Source organism: Mauremys reevesii, linkage group 6, assembly GCF_016161935.1.
Source record: "Mauremys reevesii isolate NIE-2019 linkage group 6, ASM1616193v1, whole genome shotgun sequence".
NCBI lineage: Eukaryota > Metazoa > Chordata > Testudines > Geoemydidae > Mauremys > Mauremys reevesii.
Window position 1 is genome coordinate 25,022,129 of NC_052628.1, and position 18,677 is coordinate 25,040,805.

Consider the following 18,677-nt stretch of genomic DNA (forward strand, 5'->3'; position numbering starts at 1 on the left):
CACATGCCGAACCATGTAAGTTATGGCAGCCATATGGCCCGGCAGCCACAGGCATGTATGAGCGGTGGTGAGAGGGTGAGTTTGTGTACACGAGATCAGGTCCACCATGGCCTAGAATTGGGTTTAGGGGAGGAAAACCCTGGCCCAGGTAGAGTCAAGGATTGCTCCAATTAACTCTATGCGCTGCATCAGGACTAAGGTTGACTTTGTCTCATTTATTAACAGCCCCAGGTCGCAACTGGTGGAGCAAACCAGGTCGAGATGATGACGTACCTGATCCCGGGATCGGCCTTTTATTAACCAGTCATTGAGGTACAGGCAAATCTGTATGCCTTTTTGCCTCAGGTAAGCGGCCACTGGCACTATACACTTTGTAAACATTCTTGGTGCCGACAACAGGCCAAAGAACAGTGGCGTGAATTGAAAATGGCAGTGGCCCAACAAAAAACAGAGGAAATGCCTGTGCTCCGGGAAAATAGAAATATGCATCCTTTAAGTCGAGGGTGGCATTCCAGGCTCCCAGATCCAGGGAGGGGATAATGGAGGCTAGGGAGACCATGCGGAACTTTAACTTTTTGAGAGACTTCTTGAGGTGCTGCAGGTCTAGAATGGATCCGAGGCCTCTGTTTGCTTTTGGGATTAGGAAATAACGGGAGTAGAACTCTTTCCCTCTCATGTCTGGAGACACCTCCTCCACCACCCGCCCGGAGCAGGAGGCGCTCGACCTCTTGCATGAGTAGTTGCTCGTGAGAGGGGTCCCTGAAGAGGGACGGGAAAGGGGGATGGGAGGGAGGGTCAGACATGAATTGCAGGGTATAACCCAAAGAAATTGTGTCGAGCACCCAATGGTCCAAGGTCAGCCGTGGCCAGGCCGCCTGGAAGGAGCGTAGACAGTCGAGGAAAAAGCAGAGGGGTAGATCCTGGGCAGTAGCTGGGCGCCGTCCTCAGGCACATACTCAAAATACCCATTTCTGGCTGCCCTGGTCTCTGGAGGGGCCAAGCTGTGCAGAGGAACGGGAAGACAAAGGGTGCCTTCGCTAAAACCGCTTTGTCTTTCTTCTTCTTTCTGTAGGAGCTGGATCAGGGGACACCCCGCCAGTGTTCCCTCTAATTTTTCCCACCCATGTGTGGAATGCATTTTGTTATGTGCACCAATATGGAGGGGATGTGTGACATATCTCCATATTGGTGCACATAACAAAATTCATTTGTCAGGGCTGGGACCGAGGTGGTTCGGAGTGTGCGATGGGGCTCAGGGCTGGGGCAGAGAGTTGGGGTGTGTGGTGGGAGAGGGCGCTAGCCAGGGGTGCGGGCTCTGGGGTGGGGCTGGGGATTAGAGGTTTGGGGTGCAGGCTGCCCGGGGCTGACAGGAAGAGAGAACCCCCCAGCTCTCTCTCCAAGCAGCAGCACCTGGGTTGGGGAGGAGGGGTGCCTCTCCTACAGACATGGCAGATCTAGGCCAGGGCTGAATTGGGACAGGGGTGCCTGCCTCCCCTCCCCAGCATGGCGGGTCCGGGCCAGGGCCACGGGAAAGACACCTTTCCCACCTTCACAGCAGATCCAGAACGGGATGGGGCTGGTGGAGGGGCGCCTCTCCCTCGGCTGCGGAGAGAGGAATCTCTCCCTGCCGCAGCGCTGAGCGCCTGCATGGTACTTAATAGGCTGCTGCGCAGCTTTGAGGAAACATAGCACCCATGACCTTGACGGAGGTGGAAGCCGGAATGGTTTTCTAGCCTGTTGAGTGGTGTGCAGGCCCAAGGACCAGAAGGTGGCACAGGAGTCTTTAAGGCCGTGGAGCTGCGTGTCTGTCAGCTCTAGGGTGACCAGACAGCAAGTGCGAAAAATCGGGAAAGGGGGTGCGAGGTAATAGGAGCTTATATAAGAAAAAGACCGCAAAATCAGGACTGTCCCTATAAAATCGGGACATCTGGTCACCCTAGTCAGCTTCGAGAAGAGCCCTGCTCCCTCAAACAGGAAGTCCTGAAGGCTAGCCTGCATCTCCTGGGATAGCCTGGAGGGCTGTAACCAGGACCTGCACCTCATGACCACCACAGAAGTGACCACCCTGGCCTCTGAGACCATAGGGTCCCAGGCCATCTAGAGGGTGCCTCTCACCACCGCTTTGCCCTCTTCCACCAAGGTGGCAAACTCTTAGGCTTGGTCCTGTGGAAAGCCCTCCTTGAACTTGCTGATGGAGTCCCACCAGCTGAAGTTGTACCTGCCTAGCAGGGCCTGATGGTTAGACATCCGAAATTGCAGGCTGGCTGTTGAATAAATTTTCCTGCCAAACAAGTCCAATCTCTTGGCGTCTTTATTTTTGAGTGTGCCACTGGCCTGGCCCTGCCTGTGCCTTTTGTTGACAGACACTACCAGGGACCCTGCTGGAGGGTGGGGGTACAGATATTCAAATCCCTTTGCCAGGATATAATATTTCTTTTCCACTTTTTTGGAGGTAGGCGGAATGGAAGAGGCAATTTTCAAGACCCTTGGGAGGATGGGGAACACAACCCGGGCCGCGGTGGAGGAGGGTATGATGTTGAAGAGGTCATTGGACTCTTCTGCTAGCTCCTCGACCTCCAAGTTCAGGTTAGCAACCACCCTTTTGAGCAGGGCCTCATACTCTTTGAAGTCATCAGGAGGGCTGCTTGCTTGCGTGGGACTCGCTACCGCCTCATCCAGAAACAACAAAGATGACTGTACCACAGGGGGTGGGGCAGCTTCCCTTTGCCTGCCCGGGGATGGCTCCTTGGGCATTGGGGCCCATTGTGACATTTTTGTGACAGACTCAGCACCATGCTCTGATACCAGTGCCGGCTGGTCCAGAGGCAGTTGTCCGATGCGGCCTGAGAGGAACGGCGGGACCGGCATGACGGGTACACCTCATGGCCTCCAGTACTGCCACTGAGGGCCACTTCCTTCTTCTGCCGCTGCCGGAGCTGTGCCTGTCTTACAGGCCGCTGACAATTCGCCTCTTCTGGGTGAGGGGTTGAACTCTCCCACCAACTCGGATCACTGCCCTTCTGGCGACCAGGGCAGAGCCATAGATGACTGAGTCCATTGGCTGACCCTCATCGGCGACCGGTAAGGAAAGGGCAAGGAATGGTGCCTGCCTGAAGAGCAGTACCAGGGAGTTGGAGACTGGTGCCATGACCAGGAATGATCCCGCACCATGAGGGATCAATGCCGGTAGGACCGCCTAGGCAATGGGGATCTGCACCATGGCAATCTCTGGTGGGAGGCCCAGCGAGTAAGGGGATTGCCATCGTGACTTGGGTGTCCCGTGCCTTGTAGGTGGCGACCTTGCTGTTAGGGATCTGGTTCTTCTAACCAGAGACTGAGGCTGTGGCACTGGGTTCCTAGGCCGCGATGATGGGGATTGACATCTGCGGTCCAAGGATGCTCCGTTGCTTTAGAGGGAAGTCTGATAACCAGCTACCCCTTAGAGGTCTAGGCCTTAACCAAGTCCATCGCCTGGCTTGGCATCTGCAGTGCTGGCCGGCCTACTTGTTCCTTGGCCGGCAGGGGCACCTCAGGCACAGGTGGCCCTACAAGGGGCCAGGATCCCCTGCTACCCCTGGGAGTGGCTATCCCGCTCCTTTTGAGTTCGAGGGCGAAAGATTTTGTAGATTTTGCACTTTCCTTTTCTGTGTGATTCCCCCAGACACTTTAAACAGCTATTGTGGGGGGTCATTAATGGGCAACCCTGGGTACACAATGAACATGGCTTAAAGCCTGGGGAACAGGGCATGCCCCACTCCACAGCAAAGTCCCAGCCAGGACTTTAACTACTAAAACTACTACCTAACACTTAACTTAATGGCCAAACTAAGTACCTAACAATTAACTACAAAGGAGACAGAACAATGGGCTGAAAGAACCACTAATGCTCTTGCGATGCAAGACAAGGCGCTCCAACCAACGGTCACGGGCGGTAAGAAGGAACTGAGAGTGAGTAGGGTTAGCGGCGCCTGATACACCAGCGCATGAGTGCAGCACTCAAAGGGGCACCACAGCCGACCCTACAGATACCGCTAAGACAAAAGTCTCTAACAACTGTTCACGTGGACAAGCGCAGACCTAGACCTGCTACCATACACTAGGTGTTCAGCAGTGCACTTAGACATACATCCATTTCAAACAGCAGGACATCAAAGTACACTACAGAATTTTTACAGTGTGATAGCCAAGTCCAACCAACCAATTAATGCACTGCAAGCTAGTGTGCAGGAGACTCATAACCTGGTTTGCTACTCAACTAACACTCTGCATAGGCAAGCCTTCCTGTTTTCAGAAGTGCACCCTTATAACATGGTTGTTTTTATACATATTTTTATTCATCTGAACTATACTCATAAGGTTAATTTAAAATAAGTAGTAAGGTGCACTACAGTTTCACAGCCTGACTTGCTACGCACTAACTTTCCATGTAAATGTTCTAGGTCAGATATTTCAAAATTCTAGCAACGCATGAGTTTCCAGAAGGTGTGAAATATATCTGTGCAAACCAAACCAAAACTGATAAAGCTAAAATTTGATCCATCATTTGTCACTGTCCCGAAAATATTTTTAAATGCTTTCAACTTCTCCTACTCCAGTTAGTTTATGCTTTACTGCCTCATTATCTTTTTGGATGTGCTAACAGCTTGCATGATAATGTACAGAGTAGATAGCTATGAAACATCACTTGAAGTGATTCTAGACTACATGCTGGGCCAGATTCTCAGTTGATGTAAATCAGCATAGCTCTGCTGAAGTAAAGCTATGCTGATTAAACTCCAGTTGGGTATCTGGCCAGCTGAAAACAGAATTTATTGGCTCAGGTTAATAAAGTTACTTCCATTCTGTAGTAAACTGCAGTTATACTTTTAAATTGACTGAAATAATAAATAATACTTTGTAGTATTCATCAGATGTTCTAAAGCAACATTTTCCACGTTTTATAGATGATTAAACTTCGGCAAATTTTAGATGGAAAATTCATAAGAAAATTAAACTAGAGGTACCATAAAGAGGCAAAACTCTTGCTGGTTTCTCGGTTCTAATGTTTTGTCATGGCATATAAGAAATTGCATTTCCTAGGATTTATACACTGCAATCCAAATATACTATATAATCAAATGGTATTTATTTTATTTATATAATTAGATTTATAAAAATGCTAAAATGGGCATCTAAGGTACCCTTGATAAAACATTTTTATTTATAAAAATAAACACTCAATAAATGTCATGGTGAAAGAGATCCAGCACTAAGGGTGAATGGACAGTCCATTATTCTCTCTTTCTTAAAGTATATAAAATCATCATCCCAAAATGTAAATTCTAATTTTAATTGAAAGAAGGAAAAAAATACAGAGCAGTCTGAACATACCAATTTAGTATTGCTGAAATCCTTCTCCATATTTTCTGCTATGTTCTGTAATGCCTGCAGTTGTATATCCATTTCCTGCAGTTTTGTATAAAAGTGTTCTTTGCTAATGATTTTGGCTGATAGTTCTGTAGAGTGAATGATGCTGACATCCTCATGCAATAGATTCCAGGTTAGATTGTCTCTAACAGCATCTGATTTTACATCCCTTTCTTGCACTGGGAACAGACCATTTTGATGGTCATCTCAAAATAATAATAAAAAAGAACAAACATAATACAGTGAACTGTAAATATTTAAATAATGCGTATGCATGTATCAGTTATGCTGATGTTTTTGGTGTGGGTTGGAGGAGTGCAGGAACCATCCCTATGGGAGTCGTATTGTAAATGGTCCTTCTGTGAATAAATATCCCCCATCCTACATGGAGAATGGGATTAGTCACCGCTTCCTGCATCCCAGGACCTGCAGAAGGTCTGGCGATTTGTGTTAGAAGGGAGGGCTGGGAGAGGCACAGTGTCCCCATCACTCTGGCAAGCAGTGGTAATTCTGCTAAAACATAATGCAGGTTGTAACTGCATGAAGCTTCTGATAGACTCCACCTTCCTCTCTACACTACTGAATACCATGGCAGTGTGGCTCCGCTGCAGGAAGCTGGCATTAGGGAGAATAGTGAAGAATCATAGAATCTCTCAGGAAGAGACATGACCTCGAAGAGAAAGAGAAAGCACAGGGGAATTCTGCAGAATTTCTTAGGAGGGATGGCCTCTAAGGTGAGGGAAGGACAGAAGGTCTCATGCGGAAATGCAACAGTGCTATAATGAAGGATTTTTGTCAGCAATTATTTTCAACTAAAAAAAATAAAAATAAAAGAGTAATAAGTGATTGTTACCTTTTCTCTGAAATGCATTAGGTGGAACTGCACTGGTAACAGAAGCTGCCACGTGATGCAGCTTTGCAGAAGATGGAACTTCAAAGTTCTCATTTTGTTGTGTGGTAACCATCTCTTCTGTAGATTCGACTATAGTAGGCAAATCCTTTAAGAGATCACTGTCTTCAATGTCAATCACATTGATATATTTGTGTCCAATCTGAACCACAGCAGGAAAAATTAAAATGAATTATACAATATGTATTCTGGGTAGTACTGTGGCTAACTGTCCCATTTTCTAATCCATTGTCTTTTGTTTTTGAGTTGAAATAGATACTTGTTTATTTCAAAGACTGGATAACAGTCATTTTTCTATAAAGTTTCATGCAATCGACTCATGCTGATGAGACGAACCCAAAATAACACAACTGGTTACATACAGCATGTTATAACTGTATTATCAGAAAATATTTCTAAGTACTAACCAAATCACGTGCAGTATCAGACACAGAGGATGGTAAAAGTCTCTCCCCTACTTCTGTGTGGAGCTTGAAGTTTAAGTACATATCTGGTGGCAACATCTGAGGAACTCTTGAAGCCAGATGTTCTATGAGGATAAAATAATGGTTAGGAATACAACATACAGTAAATATCCCTGGCATATTAGAAAAACAATTTCACTAACTCAGAATAAAGGAAAGCTTCTGTTATCAGAGCCCTTTGACCAGAATAAATTGATATACTATGCTATAGTGTTGTTTAATACTTATTCACAATAAAGCTGATTATAATTACATGATCACCAAAACAAAAAATAAACAAAAAATTAAAAATCAATAATATCAAAGAAACTGTGAACTTCTATTAGTTTCCAGAAACAGTTCAATTAAATAGTTAAAAAACCCAAACATGACACTTGCTCTAAAACACACCAGAACACATTGTTAGCAAAAACTGTAGCATACATCTTCGTAATGTATTGAACTATTAGATGGTGGAATGGTCTCACAAGAGAAGTGGAACCATCAAAATCTAAGCACTTGTGGGGAACAATCATGTATTGGAAGGGGGAAGTACGTAGGTGATTTAATGGATCTTTTCATCTCTAATTTCTATGGGAGTAGGCTAGATTAATAAAATTATAGTAATAATCCTTTTGTTGTCTGTAAATGCTAACTGGAAGATGTAGCACAGCTTTGGGGTTAAAAGGATATTCCCATTACAATCCACATTTTCAAGGTCTTATATTTGGCAAAAAAACAAATAAAAAAATTTCTCCTGAGCGCCAATTTGCACAAAAGAGAAGTGTTTTTATCACAAAGAACAAATCAGATTCTATTCTGCAAAAAAAACCTCTCTTGAAAAATCAAGGCCAGATCAGGGGAAAAACTGTTCCTGCCAGTAAGTGGAAAAACTGAGTAAGGCAGCCTGCTCAGATATGGAGCGACTGGAAAATGACACAGATATGTAAAAACACAAACGTATCTGCTAATGCAGGAGAACAACAATGTGAACTACAAAGTCATGAAATGCAGTCACAATCAACATTTTCATATTACAAATCACTGTTATTTATTTAGATTTTAAAAACAATTGGACTAAAATTAATGTTGTCTTCATGATATTCTCCACTTAGCTACTGAAAACATTATATAATGCAAAAGTGTATACAGAAAACCCATGCAATCCACAGAATTGCAAAGAAAGGAAGAAGGCACACCTGTTGAAGGAACAGAAGTGATAGGTTGGCTTTTACTAAGTTCAGAAACTATGTCTTCAGAGCCAGTTTCTATATCCTGGTATGACTTGAGAACTTGATTGATATGAAAAAATAAAATCAAAATGGATTACTAGAACAGGAAACATTTTACACTTGGGAGAGCAGAAACCGAAAAAAGGAAACATTTGCTCACTATCCATTAACAGAAATTATATAAGAAAAAGAAAGTAACCAGATTCTAATGCCGAAGATCTAAATCTTAGCTCTAAACTGCTAAATCTAAACCATAATGTGGACAAAATGCCAAGTGAAATCAACAGGAGTATTTCCAGAGAAATACTTCGGGATCTGGCCCTCAAAAAAAACCTGACAATCATTTTATGTCAAGAAGAAATTTTGCATTTTTATTTGAGTATCTATAGGAACAAGAATTTCTGTTGTTTTATTATTTATTTGAAATAAAAGATTAAAATACCAAAAATATAACAAGGTGGTCAATAAGCTTTTTCGATTATTAAAATGAGCAAATACTGCAATACACAAAAGCAGATCTGGAAAACAACTGGTTGCAAAAGTGTAAAACCAATAGCGCAAACAGATTATAGGTGGCATTTTACCTGGATCTGTATTTGTGCTTGCATCTTGAGTTTCTGTGGGTTTTTTCCTTGTGGAAGCCATGCAGTGTAAACCTGCTGTAGTAGTAATAGCCTCTCCCACTGTGTCTAAAATGGGGAAACAACTAATCATTGTCCACTATTAGAACAAGAATTATTTTATTTATCTGTTCTACAGTTTTTAAATTAGAAAAAATGCAACTGTTATTTCAGTAAGCACGCTTTATAAAAATATTGGTGGAAATATGGGCTCAACTTAAGACCTTATGTAAGAGGATCCAACTCCACTGAAATCTATGTGGTTGTAACTACTTAAAACAACCCTTAATTTGGCCTAGTAACTTTTAAATGAGATCTTTTTATATAACAACATTTTGTACTTGTATCATTATGTTTTAAAGAAAAAATGTGTGTGTATATTTGTTTTATTCTTCCTATTTTTGGCTTGTATTTTGACAACGCAATCACCTATTTCTCTAATACGCAAGGTCAGGGAATGGATTTTCCTCTCTTTTTATTCCTAGCAATACTAAATCTGATATTGAATTAGTGAGTTGGAAGGAAGGATATCAGCCACATTTCCCACATATGGACTTTTGCTCCCTGGACAGACTGGAGAAGAGATCATTTTCAGAATAACCTGGGCACTTTGCTCCCGGAGGCACCTTATATTCCATGTAATCAAAATTTTCATTTACATAAAAGTAGAGTAATATCTATTTTATTTAAACTACAGAAATTTGTTTGTAGCAGGATGGTTACCCGCTCCTGCCCTTCGGGGCTTAAAACAGCCCAGGAGAAGGCTGTAGCTGGGGCAAGAAGCCTGGGCTGATTGGGGGAAAGCAGGCTCAGCTGTGTCCGGGTCCCAATCAGGCCCAGTTGGCCCCTATAAGAGGCAGTAAGCCAGGAGCCCAGTCAATCTCTCTCTGTCTGTAGAGGGAGAAGGGCCTGGCTGCAGGGAGCTAGACATAGGGTACCTGAGTGGAGCAGGGCTGGGGAAAGGCAGAGGAGCTGGGGAGCTCCTGCCTGGAAAGCCCCAGGCTGCAGCCTAGCATAAGGCCAAGAGGTACTGGGGTTGCAGGGGGCAGCCCAGGGGTAGGCAAAGGCAGCAGGTCCAAACCCCTTTGCCTATGATGAGTGGCTGATACTGCAGTCTGCCCCAGTGAATGGGGGCTAGATGGAGACTGGGCAGTAGCCATATACTGAGGCGAAGTGGGGATAGTGGATTGGGGATTCCCCAGGGAGGGGAGACCCAGATTGGTGGGGTACTGCCAGGGGGCAGCACCCCAGTTAAAAGGGCATCGGGGTCCAGGGAGGGACATGGGAGCCAAGAGGACAGGCGGATCACTGGCCTGCAGAAGGCGCTCCTGGCTGGAAGTGAGCTAATTCCCGAGGATGACCAGCAGGAGGCGCCGCAGGGGTGAGTCCAAGCTTGTTACATTGTTATAAACCTTGAAAAATATTTTTTCTAACTATTTTTTCCCAACAAGTACAGGTAGTGTAATCACTGCAATGAACACCTAACTTTCCATTCTTTTCTTTTTCTCTCTCTTTTGCAGTATTCTAGGACAGAAACAATACAGGGACATTACACAATTATAAACAATACAGTGATCTCATTTACTCTCATGTAAACCTGGAGTAACTCCATTCACTTCAGTGGAGTTATATCTGAGTGCACATTTATGTGTAACTGAGGTCAGAATCCAGTCCACAGACCCTAAATCTGTGAGGCATTTTTTTGGTTTGGTTGTTTTGGGAGTACCCTTCAAAATTTCAGTGCCATGAAAGACGACTAGCCTTATGTTTCGACATGATGGTGTTCCCTGATCTACATTGCACAATTTGAGATGTTGCATCTTGATGTTGTCATGTTTTCATTATGCTCAGCAAAGCAAACAGTTAAACATATCAGCCTAGGAACTCAGAATTTAACCAATGATCTAGGTCTTTCTGTGACATCTGACAACCATTTTGGGAAAAAAAAAAAAAAAAAAAAGAGTTCATGACTTTAGACATGATTTTTTTTTTTTTAAAACACGAATGTACATACCAAGTGAAATGACAAAATCATCTTCAAGATAACGGCTGGGTTCTGCTTGCTGATCCTAATATAAGAAAAATGTGATCAAACCAGTGTTGCAGGATTTTTTGATGCTGTCAACTTTTAAATAAAGTTATGCTTCCTTTGAGCAATAATTTTAAAACTTGTTAGAAAACATACTTTTCCCCACTTAGTGGCACAAAGAGTTCCCTGACAGAAGAATTTCCTATCTAGGTTGTACTGTGCATGCTCACCCGAACTGAGCAGGCTCAGTAAGTAACTGCTATTGGTGGGAAAATGTGCCGGCTGCTGTTTTTGCTGTTACACCGGACCATGTGAGGCAGCTGCTGATCTGGCTGGTGCCATGGAGCACGCAGTCAGTGTTCCCTCCTCTCCTGCTGGTGCCCTGGGTTGAAGCTGCTCCTCAGCTCCCAGCCCCCTTTTCTCCCACAGAGGCAGACGGTAACAGCCACCCGTGTGGGGAGACCCGGCTCTGTGCCTGGCAGACCTCTCCGGGAACTGGGACCACAGGGGAGCCCTCCCAGCACACAGCCCCTAATACCCCTCTCCCTACACCCTGAGCTACGCCCTCCTTGCACAAAGCCCCAGGTACGCCTCTCCCTGCACCCTGAGCTACCCTCCTGCCTGCACATAGCCTCAGCTACCCCCTGCCCCCACACAGCCCCTAGCCACCCCCTTCTCTGCACCCCCATGCCTGAGCTACCCCCATGCCTGCACATAGCCCCCCCCAGAGCCGCTAGCCACTCCCTTCTCTACACCCACAGCCACCCCTGCCCCCACAGAGCCCCTAGCCACTCCCTTCTCTACACCCACAGCCACCCTGTGTACACACAGCCCCAGCTACCCCCTCTGCACCTTGAGCTACCCAGTCTGCACACAGTCCCTAGCTACCCCCTTCCTGCACCCTGTGCTGCCCCCCTGCCTGCACACAGCTACCCTCACCCTGCACCCTAAACTGGTTTCAAACTTTTTGAGTTATAATTTTTGGTTGCACCTCTCTGCCCCCAACCCAGACAGGCTGGGTGGCCTGCTGAGGTGAGTCAGGGATTGGAGGTGGCACTCCCTCCTTGGACCCCACCATGCAGAGGTGGGTTGAACCCTGCTGGCCCCTTCCCCCGCAAAATAGAAGTCAAACTACGCCTATGTCCAAGGCCGACCCCCTGCTGGCGTTTTTATAGCCTGTCTGGGAGGGCCTCCAAGAGAAAGTTTGAGACCCCCTGCTCTAAGCAACATGAACTAGATCACTTTTTAAATAATTTGTGGAGAAGAGCCTTGCTATCCCCCATTCTTTGTGAGGAAGTGTTATATTTCTAAATCATATAAAGGAAACGCACACAGCAGTACAGTGGCGGGTGTCTTAAAAATGCACGTAATAAAATAGCAAATGGTACCACCACACTTAAGCAAGATCTACAGTTTGTACTGTTTTAAATAAAAATGATCTAGAAAACATTAGTGGATTTCTGGACAAATTACTATAAATGTCATAGAAATGTTATGGAATAAATAACCAGCTAAATCAGAATTATAATCATGGGGATTTTCATCAATACAAGTCAACAAAATTTTTTTTATGGATTGTAATGCCCCTTGATTGTGCAAAAAAAAAAAAAACCCCTCATCCTCAGAAAGAGGAATAGCTCATGTCCCAATTTTATAGGATTGGTATGTTAACCTGGCAGAACTTATTTCATGTGAGCACCTGACAGGAGTAATGAAAATACCCTGAAGAGTTTATTTTGGTAAAAGAGGGCTTTATCTCTGGCTTAAAGGAAAATGCAAGTGTGCAAGTAAAAAAGGTACATGAGATCACTACAGAGATGCTGAAAAGAGTGGAGGAGGTATTTAGCAGGGTTTTGTTTATATTGTGTTTGCTTGTTGCTTCACTTGTATCATTATTTTAAAAATCAATAAAAAAGGAAGAAAATAATTATTTTCTTATACCTGTATCTCAGTTTCAAAAACTTTCTCTATATCATCAGTACTAATAATGGAGTCATCTGGGCGGAATGTCACACTTGCTTTTTTCTTGTCCTCCTTCTCTTTTATCTGTTTATCAGCACGTCTCTTTTGCCTGTCAACATAACAGTGAGAAATAACAATTTAACTTCACTCTGATAATAGAAACATCAATCATTCTTTCTAATAAGCAAGAAATAACAACAATAACCTTCTTAAAAAATATATTAGGTGTTTGAGTAAAGATAGAGTTAACTGCTATTCCATTGAAACTAATTAAAAACCTATGTATCTAAGCTATTTAAGGTGTTCATAAAATATTTAATAGTAACACTTAAACTTATTCACATATTCCAAACAAAATAATATACTGGTTATCTAAGACCCCATTTAACTAAATGATTGTAAACCTGATATTTTGTATCTTTTACAACATGATTACTACTGCTATCTTTTGTATACAATTAAAAATAAAATATTATACAAGGCAGAAGGGCCTACACAGAAATGTTGCAGCAAGAAATCAGTGTTGCTATGAAACTTTCTCCCTAACCTGTAACTTGTTTTCCTAAAAAACTGCAAAGTTTGCTTTTAAAAATATTTACTATCAGATTAGTAAAACACCATGAATTGCGTTAAACATTATTTATAATATATTAAAGCAAGATATCTGAAAATCAAATCAGTTACTCTTACCTGTCAAGAGCTAAGTTCAGGATTCTGTGTTTCTAACCACAAGTGAAGGCATCAGAATCACAAGTGAGGGTGCTCTACTTTAGGTGCTTTGATGTCATTAACTCTTTCAAGGGAAACACAGAACTATGAACTGTCATGACAGTAATCTACTGATGCTGCAGAAGAACCGCAGGGGCAAGGTAGGTGCAGCTCAAGGGCTAACCTAGGAATTGCTTTAGTTTGTTCTGACCATGTAATGAAAATAATTCTAGATTAATGTGCAATAACAAAGATCAGTTTAAAAGTCATGAAATATACAGCCAGTAAAACAGAAATAGCTAAGTAAAGAACTCAATTGTGTACTCATTCAGATCAGTGGGAGTTTTGCCATTCACTCCACTGGGTTCACAATCAGGCTCAATGACTTTACAAGGAAATTTTCATCATTCTGTCAATGAGCCTAGAATCTTGACTTAAATTAAACTCCTCCAGAGGTCAGAGAGCATGCTCTCTTGAGGGATACATGCACTAGCAATGTGACTGTTTTGTGACGTGGACAGCTGATCACTAACAACTAAACTATGACTACCAAATCATTTAACAGAGGCAATGAACACAATACATGGTAACAATTCACACCACAGATTTAGAAGAGAAAGACTCTGTGTCCCATTATAAGCCTCCTCAAATTATTTAGCATCCAATCCTGTTTTCAATTAAGCTGGTACAAAAACTCTCATTGTAATCAGTCGGAGAAGGCTTAGGTTACTAGTAAGGCTCTCCAAATGAAGACCAATTTTGAAAATTTGTCCTTGCCTTTTTGTACTGTTCTTCGTGTGTCTTGCGTCAAATGGCTCAGTGTTAGCTTTTAACAACTCAATCTGACCAGAATGGTCTTGTCCAATGAAGTCCTGTGGAGCACTGGTACACAGGCGGCTTTGCTCAAATGCAATGAGATTTTGAATTGGGATCAGTTTTGGTGGTTGGAACTGTTTGAAAGAGAAGCAGAATGAGACATTTATAGAAGAGGAAACCAAAAATTTTAATAGACTCTATTAAACAGAGTAGGTCCAACTCTGACCTCAGTTACACAGGTACAACTCCTAATACAGTCAATGCAGAAGGCAACTATCTAGTAGTAGAATCAGACCCAATTACTGAACACATTTATAAATTATCACCCAGAGGCAACATAAGAGACACAGAAACAGGTGGTTACACCGTAAACAAAAGGTGCAGTACAAAACAGAAGAGGATATAGAAATATTGTTGTTGATTTATTACTAGAGCTCAACAAAACAACTTCATTATTTTATTTGTCCAAATTTTAAGAAAATTTTACAAAAAATTCTTTCCCGTCTGTTATTCACCAACATATTAAAATTCCTATAGCATGTTCCTGTGGATGAAGTTAGGAAATGGGCAACATGCATATGGGTCAGAGGACCTCCAGCTCCCAGGAATTATTTATCTTTTGATATATATTTGCCTTAACAAAGGGGAAATTTACAACGTTTTATATTCTAAAGTTAAATGTCATTTTCCTTTAAAAATATTTACCAAGGAATGAGAAATTTCTTACCTGATCGTTTTCCTTGTTAGCAGCTTCTCTCCCAATTCAACACTAATAAATTAACGCCTCACCCAGGCTTTGAAATTTCTGAGGCAGTCCATTATTATTGCTAGAGGCTCCACAACTAGCCCCTTGCCCTTCAGCTCAGGCCACCAGGATTCTTCCAAAGCTACAGACACACTCCAGCAACTGACTATTAGCATTAAGACCACTTGATATAATGTGGTAATTAGCCTTAACACAGTTATATAGTTAAGTCTCCGTTTAGAGGAAAATTTCCATTTGTATTCCAATCATTTACCAGACTACCAGGATGTGTTGAATGAGGAGAGAAGTTGCTAATAAAAAGAAAATTATCATGAAAGAAATCTCATTCTGTTGCACAGCTTCTCTCCTCATTCATCTCTAATGGGAAATAGCAAAAAGTGAATCATATAGAGGTAAGGGGAAAGATAACCAGAGTTTTAATTATTTTTATAGTAGAATAATAAGCAGGAATGGAAGTTCTTCCCATATAAAGCAAAGAATTGTGTGGAAACCAACCCAGTAGCACCCTGCTATCAATGGATGACTGCAGAGAAATGGAAACTTATTTTGCAAATCTTCCATAGATGAGGCTCATACACTTTCCCCCAATACCCTAGGGCAGGGGTAGGTTACCTATGGCATGGGTGCCGAAGGCAGCATGCAAGCTGATTTTCAGCGGCACTCACACTGCCCGGATCCTGGCCACCGGTCCGGGGGGCTCTGCATTTTAATTTAATTTTAAATGAAGCTTCTTAAACATTTTAAAAACCTTTATTTACTTCAACAACAGTTTAGTTACATATTATAGACTTATAGAAAGAGACTTTCTAAAAACGTTAAAATGTATTACTGGCACGCAAAACCTTAAATTAGAGTGAATAAATGAAAACTCGGCACACCACTTCTGAAAGGTTACCGACCCCTGCCCTAGGGACTTCTGTGAATTGTTTCCCAAATCCTAGCATGATAACTGGTGCAAGATTTAACACCTTGCCTGCAGCAACTCTGAGGACCTAAGGCCTTGACTTTTTGGATAGAATGCAATGAAGAGTATAATTAGTATATGTATTCAATATGCTTGAGACAGATCTTTAGACTGGTAGGAATGCCCATTTCTGCCACAATCTTCCAAAGGAGTACTAGGGATTAGCACAAAATAACAGAACTATTTCCCAGGAATTGTGGAAAGAGGAACTTACCTTGAACAGAAAGGTTTCCTGGAGCTATAAGAATAACCTTTTCCTCATGACAACAGCTATGTGATTCTTGTCTATATAGGAGATGATATTCCAATTCCAAATAGTAACTAGAAAGGCCAGCCATAGGCTTGTGTAATCTGATTAACATTGGCAATTGATCATACTCAAAAGGAGAAACGGATGTGTCTACCTACAGGATGCCATTAGGGAAGGAACATATGTTTCTATGGTACTTGATTGTAGAACTCCTCCAAACAACCATTCTGGTGAAACTCACTTTATTCGTACACTTTTTGACCTTCAAGAGGTAGCCTTCCTTGCTGATCCTTCCCATCTTCCATTCCTTGTAGGCTCTCTGCTTTCACTTAATCACCTGTTTGAGATGCTTGCTGATCCAGGTTGGTCTTCAATCCTTCCCTTCAAATTCACCCACCCTTCCCCCCTGTGGGGATGCAGGGTTCAGATAGCTTATGCAACTTTGACAAAATAATTCCAAGCCTCCTCCACATTCAGATCCTTGAGTTCTTCAATCCAGTCCACTTCCCTAAACAAATTCCCTTAATTCAGTGGTTCTCAACCTATTTACCATTGTGGGCTGCATATGCAGCTCTCTATGTGTTATGTGGGCTACATCCACGCAATATATATATATTACTTGTATGGCCCTGAGGATGTCACATGTGCTGATTCGGCTGTAAGCGGCTGGTGGGCCACAGGCTGAAAATCACTGCCTTAATTTTTTGAAATTAGCTCTTTTGAAATCAAGGAAAGCAACTATCTGGCGAAGAAATCTGTCAGCTATCACATCCAGGAAAATCTGGGCCTTACTATTATTAGTAGCATTTGTCCTCAAATCTCTATCTGGGAAGTTAAAGTCTCCCATAAACATACAATTCTCAGTAGAATTTATTTCATTTAAAAACACTAAAGAGGTCTCTATCCAAATCCAAATCGGATCCTTGTGTTAAGTAGCACACCCCAAGCACTACAGGGGAACCTCTAGTAGATTTCTTCCCCAAAGTGATTTTGGCCCAAACAGACTCTTTCTTATCCATTCCATCACTTCTCATTTCTTTACAGTCTACCTCATCAGGCATTGGGCGTTGTCCTTGGTGGCAAACAGATCTACCTGGGGGAAACTCCCACTTGCGGAAGAGTGAAAACACGACGTCCACTCTGAGCATCCACTCATGCATGCAGTACAACCTGCTGAGGTGGTCCGCCAGTTCATTCCGCACCCCCGGGAGGTATGATGCCTCGAGGTGGATGGTGTGGGCTATGCAAAAGTTCCAGAGGAGAGGAGCCTTGTGGCAGAGCGGCGAGGACCGGGCTTCGCCCTGCTTGTTTATATAAAACATGGCGGTCGTGTTGTCTGTCAGAACTGTCACACTGTGACCACTCAAAGTGGGGTGAAAAGTCTGGCAGGCTAAACGCACCGCCCTGAGGTCCTTCACATTGATATGGAGCAACCGCTCTGCTCCCGACTACAAGCCCTGAGTCCTGAGGTCCGCTAGGTGAGCACCCCATCCGAGGTCTGACGCATCCATTACAAGCATCAGGTCTGGCTGTTGTGCGGCAAAGGGAATGCCTTCGCAAACCACTGTCTGGGACCGCCACCACCACAAGGAGTCTAGCACGTCCCCCGGGGCTGTCACTACCAAGTCCTGGGGGTCCCTGCCTGGGTGGTATACACGTGCGAGCCAAGACTGCAGAGTCCTGAGTTTTAGTTTGGCATGCTTGACCACATGCGTGCATGCTGCCATGTGACCCAGCAGCATCTAGCTGTCGTAGTGGGAAACTGGCACAGGGAGGTCACTGCCTGCTGGATGGCCAGGAATCATGACACTGGAAGACTCGCCTTTGCCTGTACCGCATCTAGGACCGCCCCTATGAATTCCACCTTCTGCGTTGGAATGAGGGTGGATTTGGGGACACTGACCAGGAGCCCCAGCGTGCGGAATAGTCTCAGGGCCACCTGTATGTGGGACGTAATCTCCTCTTCGGATTGGCCCACCAGGAGCCAGTCGTCGAGGTACGGGTAAACTCGAATCCTCTGCCTCTGTAAGAAGGCCACCACTAACACCATGCATTTTGTGAACACCCATGGGGCCACGGCTAGGCCAAACGGGAGAACCGTGAACTGATAATGTTCCTGGTTCACAGTGAAACGCAGGAATTGGTGATTCACTGGGTGGATGGCGATATGAAAGTATGCGTCCTTCATATTGAGGGCAGCGTACCAGTCTCCCGGATCCAGGGAAGAGATGATGGTGCCCAGAGAGAACATGCGGAACCGGGCCTTGACCAGGAACTTGTTGAGCCCGCTTAAGTCTAGAATGGGTCAAAGGCCTCCTTTGGCCTTGGGAATGAGGAAGTATGGGGAGTAGAACCCTTTCCCCTTTAGGTCTTTTGGTACTGCCCCCGCGTCTAAGAGCCTGCGAACCTCCTTTTCCAGGAAGTGCTCATGAGAGGGGTCCGTGAAGAGGGATGGGGAAGGGGGAGGGGAGGCAAGAAGGAGAACTGCAGCATGTATCTGTTTTGCACAATGCGTAACACCTAACGGTCTGACGTAATGCTGGACCACGCCTGGGAGAAACAAGACAGACG

General features: G+C 43.8%; 1 protein-coding gene across 11 annotated transcripts in view; it reads right to left on the reverse strand.

Annotated features, from left to right (window-relative positions):
- The window catches only part of CPLANE1 (ciliogenesis and planar polarity effector 1), a 161,388-nt gene that overhangs the window by 37,034 nt on the left and 105,677 nt on the right, over window positions 1–18,677 (reverse strand). For 9 of the 11 annotated variants that reach the window (XM_039543543.1, XM_039543542.1, XM_039543537.1 and 6 more), the window contains 8 exons: window positions 14,088–14,260; window positions 12,582–12,711; window positions 10,626–10,680; window positions 8,576–8,680; window positions 7,959–8,051; window positions 6,724–6,845; window positions 6,260–6,458; window positions 5,371–5,612 (listed from right to left, as the gene is read on the reverse strand). In XM_039543543.1, the coding sequence (XP_039399477.1) occupies window positions 5,371–5,612; window positions 6,260–6,458; window positions 6,724–6,845; window positions 7,959–8,051; window positions 8,576–8,680; window positions 10,626–10,680; window positions 12,582–12,711; window positions 14,088–14,260 (1,119 nt within the window). The remainder of the gene's footprint in view (window positions 1–5,370; window positions 5,613–6,259; window positions 6,459–6,723; window positions 6,846–7,958; window positions 8,052–8,575; window positions 8,681–10,625; window positions 10,681–12,581; window positions 12,712–14,087; window positions 14,261–18,677) is intronic. The other 2 variants (XM_039543539.1, XM_039543541.1) reach the window with 2 other exon arrangements.